This window comes from Clupea harengus, chromosome 20 (assembly GCF_900700415.2).
Source record: "Clupea harengus chromosome 20, Ch_v2.0.2, whole genome shotgun sequence".
In the NCBI taxonomy this organism is placed as follows: domain Eukaryota; kingdom Metazoa; phylum Chordata; class Actinopteri; order Clupeiformes; family Clupeidae; genus Clupea; species Clupea harengus.
Window position 1 is genome coordinate 24,003,424 of NC_045171.1, and position 11,075 is coordinate 24,014,498.

The 11,075-nt window shown below is 45.1% G+C and overlaps 1 protein-coding gene across 1 annotated transcript; it reads right to left on the minus strand.

Annotated features, from left to right (window-relative positions):
- Positions 1-2,326: 2,326 nt before the first annotated feature.
- On the minus strand, positions 2,327-11,075 carry LOC105901765 (cytochrome P450 4V2). The gene is made up of 11 exons (XM_031557934.2): positions 10,781-11,075; positions 10,506-10,618; positions 10,176-10,261; positions 9,557-9,747; positions 8,551-8,620; positions 8,229-8,355; positions 7,966-8,139; positions 7,526-7,628; positions 7,133-7,267; positions 6,038-6,217; positions 2,327-4,455 (listed from the first exon to the last, which is right to left on the minus strand). Exons 1-11 carry the CDS (start codon positions 10,956-10,958, stop codon positions 4,292-4,294), a joined length of 1,521 nt encoding a protein of 506 aa, XP_031413794.1. The 5' UTR covers positions 10,959-11,075; the 3' UTR covers positions 2,327-4,291.

Genomic DNA, 11,075 nt, shown 5'->3' on the forward strand with positions numbered 1-11,075 from the left:
CATCCAGGGGGAGAGGAGAAGTACAGCTGACTGTCATCTGCACCACAATCATAGGAGAACCCATGGGGAAGGATGATCTCACCTAAGGAAGTGGGGTAAATAGAAAATACTTGGGGTCCCAGTACCGATCCCCGAGAGTGGAGAGGTGGTGAGATTATGACACTGGTCCCTGCCAAAACACACTGAATGAACATCAGACGAGGTCCAATTCACAACAACAGTGTTTCCCCCAGAAATTCCCAGTTTGGACAGCGTAGAGAGGAGGATGTCATTGTGGTTCACTGTGTCAAAGTTTGCTGACAAGTCTAGTCAAATCAGAACTGATGACGGAGCAGAGGCTTTTGCTCCTCTCAATGCTTCAGTCCCAGATAAGTTTCAGGAGAATGACCACTCTTAAAACCAGACTGCTCACGGTCAGATAAAAGGGCAGTTTCAGGAGAATGACCACTCTTAAAATCAGACTGCTCACGGTCAGATAAAAGGGCAGTTTCAGGAGAATGACCACTCTTAAAACCAGACTGCTCACGGTCAGATAAAAGGGCAGTTTCAGGAGAATGACCACTCTTAAAACCAGACTGCTCACGGTCAGATAAAAGAGCAGTTTCAGTAGAATGACCACTCTTAAAACCAGACTGCTCACGGTCAGATAAAAGAGCAGTGTCAGTAGAATGACCACTCTTAAAACCAGACTGCTCACGGTCAGATAAAAGAGCAGTTTCAGTAGAATGACCACTCTTAAAACCAGACTGCTCACGGTCAGATAAAAGAGCAGTGTCAGTAGAATGACCACTCTTAAAACCAGACTGCTCAGGGTCTAGCAAATGATTCAGAGACAGGAATTGTATGTGTACAGAAATGAATTATAAGCACATAGGACATTTTTTCTAACCGACTGCATTATGGTTATGGTGTTTGGCCAACACTTTTGTCCAAAGCAACTTACAAAACATATTTGAACCAAAAAACAATAGAAGATGTATCTTCCATTAGTATTCAAATGTTTATGAAACATCTGACGTGCCCACATGTGCATGAATGAAGGGGTTATGTTAGGCCAAAAGGGATCAGTGTCTCTGAACTGCATTCTGCAGCGGTCAGGCCATATATAGCCATGTGCTGTTATATTGAAAAGCTCTCTGAAATTCGAGCTCTCCGGTATTAGATTAATTTGGACACCCAAACGCCCGTGCTAATTGTTTAATCCACCTAGCTCTGTGCCTCTCGCCCAACACCACCGCCCCTCCCAACTTGTGCACTCCACAGCTCTGGACTGACAGCCGGTCAACTGACAGGGCCAGCAGCTGGGAATTCGGATAACACACACATGCGCGCACACGCACGCACGCACGCACGCACACACGCACGCACACACACACACCTTCATTGACACTGCACTTCGTGGGCAACAATTTGACCTTCTGTGATGACCGCAATGGGCAGTCATCCACACAAAACACACACACTCTAACACACACACACACACACACACACACACACAAGTAGTGTGAGAAGAGAGGAGGGAAGGAGAGATGGTATGTGCATTTGGTGTCATATTACCAAGAAACTGCATTTTTTTTTACTTTAGCATTCACTTTACTTTAGACATTCACCTTCCCTTAACCTCTCTGTACGGAAATCAGCACCTTCTCTCCGCCGTGTGGCGTTTCAATTAAGTCCTGATGAACTCGGCACATCCGGCTCGGCGCACTGGTGGTCAGGAGCCAGCTGATTGCCCCATCAGTCCAGTACCCCGACTTGCCCCCCACCCTCAACACTACCCCCACCCACCCCACCCGCCCCCTCGTGCTTCAGGAGGGCCCTGATGAGGAGCAATGCTGCCTCTCTGTGGAAGAGCTGAACTCCTCATTATCTCTCCCTCTCCACAGCATGATGACAATCTGCACCTGCCCCCCCTCCCCCACACACACACACACACACACACACACACACAGACATACACACACACATACACATATACACACACACAGACATACACACACCCATACACATTTATACACACATTCACACACACACACATACACACACAGAAATACACACACACATACACATACACACACAGAAATACACACACACACATACACATATACACACACATACACACACACACACACACCTTCATACACATTCATACACACACACACACACATACACATTCATACACACACACACACACACACACACACACACACACACACACACACACATAGCCCACTGCATGGCTGAGCACCCGTCATACTTAAAAACATGACGTCTCCTCTGGACTCTTTCCAAAGGGACAGCAAATGTACTCAGTGTGCTGCAGTAATACAGTAATAAGTGTCTTTTTATGAAGCTGAACATTTCAAAGACTAATTACATTATATCCTCGTTTCTCAGCCCCAGCCTCGTTACACATGGCAATATCACGCAGTATGTGATGTCGTTCCCAAGAAAGTCTCAGAGCCCTAAAGGGATATTTATGACATTTATGACACAAATTAAAATAAAGTTGTTATATTTCTGCATTTGGTGAGTCATTCATTCTCAACACTCCAATTATCATTTAAATCAACACTACATACCACTGCTTCAACACAGTACTTTAGACACAAAAGCAAACGGCCTTATAGCAGAGTTTCAATCGCATCTCTGTAAAAAAGGAAAGATTGTTCACGTTAACATCAAAGCTAGGGATGTTTTGAACACAACCCAGCGATTATTGGCTTTAATATGACTTACAGTCAGTGGCACATCTAGCCAGTTATTGGAAAGAACATGCGTTGCAATTCATTGAGGGCTGCCTTTAGTCTCCTCCTGAAGCGAACTCAAATCACTGTGAAGACTGTTGGCTCTCAGCATTAATAGCTGTCTTTGGTCTAAAATAACATTAAGCACTCCAAATTTAAAAACTGTGAATTGGAAGACTCATCAAACATGCCTTTAAGGACAGATGTGGCCCCTTAATGCTTGGACTGTCAAGACACTCCATTACTTGAATATCACCATTTGTCTGTCTACTACAGACAGTGTGGCCTTAGCCAAAGACAAAAAGCAGCATGAAAAGTAATTAAGCCTATAAAAACACCAGTCGTTTGTCTTTAAATGCAGACATGGAAAACAAAACGTCAATACATGCGGTGCTCAACAGTGAACAGACATTGAAAATGCAACGCACCAGGTCTCTCCTTCTGCAGGCAGTCCAAGTGTGTGTTTGCCAGTGTGTTATCACTTCAGGCGTAACCACATTGGGTGCAGACCAGCGCTCGGGAGCACGGCTACAACTCAGCGCCAGTCTCTTTTATTGCTTGGACATTTCACAAATGGTTTGGAGAAAATTCAACAGCTTAGCCTCCAGGCCAATTTGAAACGTAACTGCTGGGAAGCATTCAAGACAATAAGTTAAACTAGAAACTGAAACCCCGTCTAGACGGGGGGTCGGGGGGGGGGGGGGGGGTTATGTCTTCTAAATCCATCAGAATGAACTAACCAGATCCCCTGCTTTTTTAAAGACATCAGCAGACATCTGGAATTAAGCCAAACATATGAGCTTTTCAAATGTCAAGCCTATGTGTGTTTAGACCCAGAAAAAAAACAAAATAATAAAAAATATTCATTAGGTTAAATTCCTATTTGATTTAAAATAAGCAGGGCTGAAGTGATATGATTAACTTGCACCACTCTGGTGCAACCCTAACAGACAGATCCTCTGCAGTAACAGGAACTCTGTACATCTGTAATAATATCATTTCAATTCCAAGTGAAATATCATCACCTAATAAAATGAATGAGTAAATTGAGTTTTTCAAATTTATCCAATGGTCTGTACATCCAGACGTTTGACTCTGAATGCTCCATATTGTGTTCTTGAGTGCCCTGGACAACTTTTGAATTCTGTTACCATATGGAGGAAAAGTGCACAATCAGTCGATGAGTCTATTTTTAGTCTATTTTTTAAAGTTTAGGGACATTATCTCGAGTAAATGCCTGCCCTAAGTTGAACTTTTGTCATGCTTCCCACAAGGAATTAATGTCCCTAATGTTCCACACATTTCATAAGTGGATGTTATTTTCCCATTCATCAATTCAAAGGTCAAAAGCTAAACATGAGACATTTTCATTGCTGTGCTCTCCCGATCCATTCCATGCTATATATTTACAGTAACACATTACAGAACTGTACCCATGTCTGGTATGTGGAGTCTCATTTAAGGGGGTGGTGATGACGCCAGTTTTCCATGACATACAGTACGTGCTCCGTGAACATGAGAGGTCTGTTCACATGCAACTAGTTCTAGAAGGTTCTTCTTTGCAGTTTGATCCAGATGCCGCTCTCCGGTCGAAGGATCAACTCTCCCATGGGCCGCAGCTGCTCACGATCCTGACAGGCTTGCACCTTGAAGTGACGCAATACCCACGCAAGAATCACTTTCTCCTCCATCATGGCGAATCGTTGGCCTGCAACCACAAGTGAAATCAGAGAAGAGGTTTTCTCACATGTGGACATCACATGTACAGCCAGACACGACATAATGACATAACCACAGATACATACGTACACACAAACACGTACTGATATCTACAGGCATTTATGCTCTCACACACACACACACACACACACGCACACAAAAATGTCAGCAAGTGTTTGGTATAGGAGGCCATATATGTGCTTGTAGATGTGTGTTTGTGTGTGTTTGCATGTGTGTGTGTGTGTGCGTAAGAATTATAGTGTGTGTACTGTCGCAGTCCAGCTCTCAGCAAGACGCAACAAGGGAATTACAAAAAGCACGTCCTTTATTAACTCTATAAATCACCAACTTAGCCACTTAAACATTACAACAAAGGTATTCAGATGCACAGAAAATGGGGTAAACCCTCCGGCTTGCACCCAGTGCAACCGGCACATTCCCCTCTGTCTCTCTCTCTCTCGTCAGTCCTTCTTACTGACTATTTAAACCCTTTTGTTTGACTAGATTGGCACTAATCAGCAACTAGTCAAACAATCTGCAGGTGAGCGGTCAATTAGTGAAAGCCCGACCTGCCTAGTCCCCAGAACACCTCCCCAGGGTCCTAAAGTCTGCCTTGTATAGGCCTGGTAAGGGAATTCACTCGTGTTCAAACCAAGTGGGAGCCCAAGAGCAGCTTGCTTGCTTCTTCGTGTGTGTGTATATTTGCTTATACAAAAGAATAAGTGTGTGTGTGTGTGCAGTAGAAAGATTGCGTGTGTGTGTGTGTGTGTGTGTGTGTGTGAGTGTGTGTGTGTGTGTGTCTGTGTCTGTGTGTGTGTGTGTGTGTGTCTCTGTGTGTGTGTGTGTGTGTGTGTGTGTGTGTGTGTGTCTGTGTGTGTGTGTGTGTGTCTGTGTGTGTGTGTGTGTGTGTGTGTGTGTGTGTGTGTGTGTGTGTGCGCGTGTGTGTGTGTGGTGTGCCAGCTCCACCTGCCAGCACCATGGAAAGGGACACAATCTGTCTCATTCAGTAGGCGGAGACAGGCCAACGATCTCCGGAGACGAATGCGGGAGAAAAAATGTTCATCACTCCAGTCTCTCAGCCCAAAAAGCTAAATGGATGATTGATTCCGAGGACAGAGCAGACGGCAGTGAAGAATTGGGAAAACTAATGGAGAGGGGATGGGGGGGAGTGGGCTTTATCATAACAAGTGGGGGCAGTAATATGATATGACCCCCCCCTCTGATAAGACTCTGAAGGTAGGGCCTGCCATTTAACTTCCAGCTTCCCCTCTCGCCTTTTGTGAAGTTCTTTGAAACCTACAAATTGGGTCATTTCATAAAGTCATTCCTCGAGTCAAAGTGTGAGTTCACTTCAGCTAGAGGTGGAGGTTTCTTTTCTGTATTTTATGTGTGGTGGGGACAGCATGATAAAGGTAAGGTCTGGATCAGTTTTGATATCCAATACTCCTCCTCAATAATCTTTAAATTAGTGTTTTGTTTTATGGCTTTTGAGCTCTTGTCTGAGTGAAAAATACTATAATGAGTAAGTACTGTAGAAAGAAATAGAACTTAAGTTCAGTTTCTTAACTCACCGATGCAGTTTCTTGGGCCAGCAGAGAAGGGGATGAAAGCATACGGGTGTCTACCGACACTGTTTTCTGGCAGGAACCTTTCAGGCCGGAACTCTTCCGGTTCCGGAAAGTACCGTGGGTCCCGATGCAAGGCGTAGGGAATAATGAGAGCGTTCACCCCTTTGGGGACTTTGAACCCATCTGCAGTGAGAAGATTCACAAGCCCAATGATTACACACACGTTATTGGCATCCTTCTAATCTTCGGCAAGAGTGGAAAACAACAAATATCAACCAATTGAATGTCAGAAAAAGTCAGCTATTTGCAGCTAACATGTTGCAACATGGTGGATTTGCAACATCAATAGCTGTTCCACATGCTTCCAACCCCTTATCAAGAAAAGTGAGGTATTTCCATGTGTCTGCACTTTCATGTAACTTAGTGGGGAAATGTGTGCGGAGCCCCTCATAATCTGACATTGGCAGATAAAAATAGAAGGCCTGACATCTGCTGTTTCACTGAGATGCAAATAATGGAAGGGACTTCAAACGGCTCTGGATCTTTGTGATCTTGGCGCGTTTCCTCCTCCCTCTATTCTTTTTTTTTGCATTTGGAGAGCGGGAAGGAGGAAGAGAGAGAGAGGAAGAGAGAGAGGAAGAGAGAGAGGAAGAGAGAGGAAGAGAGAGAGGAAGAGCGAAGAAGAGTGAGAGAGGAAGAGAGAGAGGAAGAGAGAGAGGAAGAGAGAGAGAGGAAGAGAGAGAGGAAGAGAGAGGAAGAGAGAGGAAGAGAGAGAGAGGAAGAGAGAGAGGAAGAGAGAGAGAGGAAGAGAGAGAGGAAGAGAGAGAGGAAGAGAGAGAGGAAGAGAGAGAGGAAGAGAGAGAGAGGAAGAGAGAGAGGAAGAGAGAGAGGAAGAGAGAGAGAGGAAGAGAGAGAGGAAGAGAGAGAGATAGAGAGAGGAAGAGAGAGAGAGGAAGAGAGAGAGAGGAAGAGAGAGAGGAAGAGAGAGAGGAAGAGAGAGAGAGGAAGAGAGAGAGGAAGAGAGAGAGGAAGAGCGAAGAAGAGTGAGAGAGAAAAGCCCTGGATGGTGCGGTGCGGTGACAGTCTGCTGCCGCCTACTGATGTGACAGTCCTCGCCGATGCTTCGCCCAAACAGGGGCACAGACGGGAAGATGCGCAGCGTCTCCTTGATGACGCACTCCAGGTAGCGCAGATTCTTCAGGTCCTCGGTGACCACGTGGCGGTCTGACACTCCTGGGGAGCAGGTTGGGGTGAGGGTCAATATCACACAGTGAAGGTCATCATGGCAGCACTGAATGACTGAAACACTAATCACATTCAAATCACACAGTAAGAACAACTTCCTGATATATGTATCATATATCATACATACCATATACTATATATATATATATATATATATATATATATATAATACTTTACATTCAGAATAGAGCATGTCATTATCATTATTAGCATTACAATGACTGAGGAACAAGATGGCCATCGTACCGAAGACTTCATCAAGTTCCTGATGCACTCTCCTCTGAACCTCTGGATGGGAGCTGATCAGGTGCAGAGCCCAGTTCATGGAGGCTGCGGTCGTGTCGTGACCCTGGGGTGGAACAAAAGGCCACAGTGTCTCTGCTCTGCACCAGTACAGAGTCCTACTGGTGCTGCCTGCGGCTGATAAAACACATAAGAGCATGTGTGCCCACACACATCTGTCTGGATGTCTATCCATGTCTGTCTCTGGGAGAATGAACGTATATAAAATGTCTACGTTTACTGTCCTGTAGAGCACACTCGCTAAGTATCCCTGCTAAAATGTGAAGTTGCAGTTTGCCTTGTAAGAATTTCCTTCGGCTGGAGCGATGTGTGGAAACCCAATTAAACAGCACTCACAGTTTCTAGAGAGCTCTGGGCGGTGCCTTCTGTGTAATGGCTTTTACCTCAAACATAAATGTGTCCACCTCCTCCTGGATGTCTTTATGGTTTAAGTAGTTGCCCTCATCATCAGTGGTCTTCAGCAGCATGTCTAAGAAAGCTCTTCTCTTCCTGTTGCCCTGGTCAGACTCACTGTCTGACTCTGCCCTCGTCATCTGTTCAGCTCTCTCCTTAATCACCTGGAAGTCACCAAAACAATTAGACACCACAGATAAACACCGTCTGACAGCAGTGACTTTTGTTTTACTTCTGTAGATGGATGAATCACATTTTCAGTGAAGGTGTGGAGGATCTTGAGCCTGCGGTGATGTTCTTTTCCCTCTCCCAGTAAATTGTAGATCCAGTTCGGCCAGAACCATGGAGTTCTCTGTCGTCTGGAGATGATGTCACTCATCCTGTACAGGCCATTTATAATGAAACAGAAAAATCAAATCGTTTTTATATGGTGACTGACTAAATTTGTACTTCCTATTGAATTTCATTCCATTTCATAATGAATATAAACGGTTTCGTTTTTTTTCGATTATGGTATCTCGATCACAAAAATATAATTTTTTAAATATTCCTATCCAAGGGAGCCTATCACTTACTTGTAAACACTGCGAACATACTCAGAGTCCGAGTTACTCTGTGCATATATCTGTTTTCCCATCGCAGTCTCTGAAGAGAAAAAAAACAACAGTCAATCAGGTTCCTTAGGTGTGAATTATATTCCATCCATTGAACATGAGAACATACTGATGCCATGTTCAAGAACATACATCCACTTCAGCAGAACATGAGAATACACTGATGCCATGTTCAAGAACATACATTCACTTCAGCAGAACATGAGAATACACTGATGCCATGTTCAAGAACATACATTCACTTCAGCAGAAGCAGGTACACGGCAGCCCTCAGGAGTGGGTTTTTCATGAGTGTGTGTTTGACAGACCCCTGTCGAAACTCCACTCTAACCTTTATTTTAATTGGACTATGGAACTGATGACATACAGTACATCATGTTGTACTGTGAAGGAGGGCCTTCACGGATCCCAGGTACAACATGCAGCGCGTGTCTCCGGTCAGTTGTGCATTGTTGTTGTGGTATGGTGCTGCGCAGGATCTATGGTTGGGCATTTGTTCTATTGATTAGATCAAATTGCTGACTATGAGTACTTGCATGTGGCAGTGAGAGGACTGTCCCCTAATGACCCCTATTTCATCAGCATGGTAGCTCCTTATCACTGCCCAGATCACTCAGGAGGTCATCCAGGGGGAGCGTGGCACTGGAGCTGAGCCAAGCACTGGGTAAATATTAACAGGGGCCTTCGCTCGCGAAAATGAAATGGTCCAAATATGAATGCAAAAAGGCAAGCGGTGTACTGGCCTCTGGGCACAAAGGGACAGATATCAGAGGGCTGCCCTGTCTGTCTCATTACTGGCCATCCGGCCGGTGCTAGCTGACAAGTCCAGGGCTGAATTTCTTTCCCAGTAAATCCCTGGTGAAAGCTGAGGCTCCCCCCCACACACACACACACACAGACCCACCCCCCCACACACACACACACACACCCACACACCCTACACACACACACACACACACAGACCCACCACATATGATGTCCAGAGCACAGAGGGTAAAGAGGCTGAAGCAGTTGAAGGCAGCGCCTCCCGCGTGCCTCTGTAGTTTGCCCACGAGCACCTCCGCCTGCTCGTTCATCACCTCCAGGAAGTCGGACAGGATGGAGAAGTGGAACGTCGGGGTCAGCATCTTGCGCCGACTGCGCCACTTGTCACCCGTGCTGCGGTGGAATAAGAGAGAGAAATACCGGGGGGAGGTGTGTGTGTGTGTGTGTGTGTGTGTGTGTGTGTGTGTGTGTGTGTGTGTGTGTGTGTGTGTGTGTGTGTGTGTGTGTGTGTTTGTGTGTGTGTGTGTGGGTCATGAAATAAGTGAGTATTTACGCACCAATGGCACGAGAGACCACTCTCATCTGCAACAGAGAGGAATGGAGACGGTCGAGCCAAGAGCTGGGTGGGCCAATAGTTCATTTCTTTAGCAGCTGCTTAAAGCTGTATAATAAACACTTGTATGTTGTGCTACAAGTGCCCTTACTTAGCTATAAGGATAAAAACACCTACAGTATCTGCTCCGTGTAGAGCTTAAGGAGGTATGTTTAGATGGCTTAAAAGGTTTGTTTGGCATGCTGGCGCTGATGACGTGCGTCTCTACCTGGTGAGCAGGCCTGTCCCAAGCCAAGGCTCCAGAAACGTGTACATGAATAATTTATCGAGATGCCTGGAGGAGCTGAGGACCCCCTTGGAGAAAGGAAAGATGGGGCATTACGTACGTTCCAGCTATTTTGATTGGCACATGCAATTACAACAACTCATTACAGCCCATTGACAGAAATAAAAATGGTGCTCCGGCTATTATTTACTACTGCAAAATATTGTCTTTAGAAAGGAACTTAAGTCACAAACATGCATGCAGAAGTCCTGCAAGGACCCCTAATAAGCAGTTAACAATCGTATCACTTCAAAATGCTCCAAAAGCGTTTACCTCGATGCTCTCAGCGTGATACAGGATAAGAAGAGGCAAGGGTCCAATCCATACTTTAGTCAGTGGTAGGTCTCGGAATTCATTGGTAGCCTCAACAATCTGGTTCATGAAATCTATACCAAAAGACGAACTTTAGCACTCAGTGTCCTTCAATCAATATACATTTTTTTTTAGCATTAATATTGCTGCAAAAACTTGTTTCTGATATTACAGTAAATCTTTTTTGGCTGTCAGAGCCTTTGGAACAATTCTGAGAGAATCCCCAAGCCCCTTACCTCCTGCATTTGTTTTGAACTGCAGAGCATTGCCAATGATAGGGTAAGCTCCAGGCATTCCTGGAATCGGCTTCATCTCGTTCCATTTATGCAGATATCTCTTAAGTGGCTGATATGTGCCCCACACCAGAAGAACGACAGTCAGAGTTAAAATGCTGAGAGTATATATCCCTAACATTTTGCACTGACGGACTGACCAGCCTGTAACGTTCTGAAATAATCCGAGAGCTGCTTTTGTGTGAACTTTGGGCTTAACTCACCCACTCTGTTAGGGAGTCGAGCTGCTTTTGAGTGA

What these genes read in the sequence shown, in the direction of transcription:
- LOC105901765 (XM_031557934.2), bottom strand. Translation starts at nt 10,958, where the DNA reads ATGTTAGGGATATATACTCTCAGCATTTTAACTCTGACTGTCGTTCTT. An exon ending in TCCACACCTTCACTGAAAAT is followed by an intron (nt 8,140 to 8,228) that starts GTGATTCATCCA and finishes GGTGACTTCCAG; the next exon opens with GTGATTAAGGAGAGAGCTGA. An exon ending in CGGCGAGGACTGTCACATCA is followed by an intron (nt 6,218 to 7,132) that starts GTAGGCGGCAGC and finishes TTCTCACTGCAG; the next exon opens with ATGGGTTCAAAGTCCCCAAA.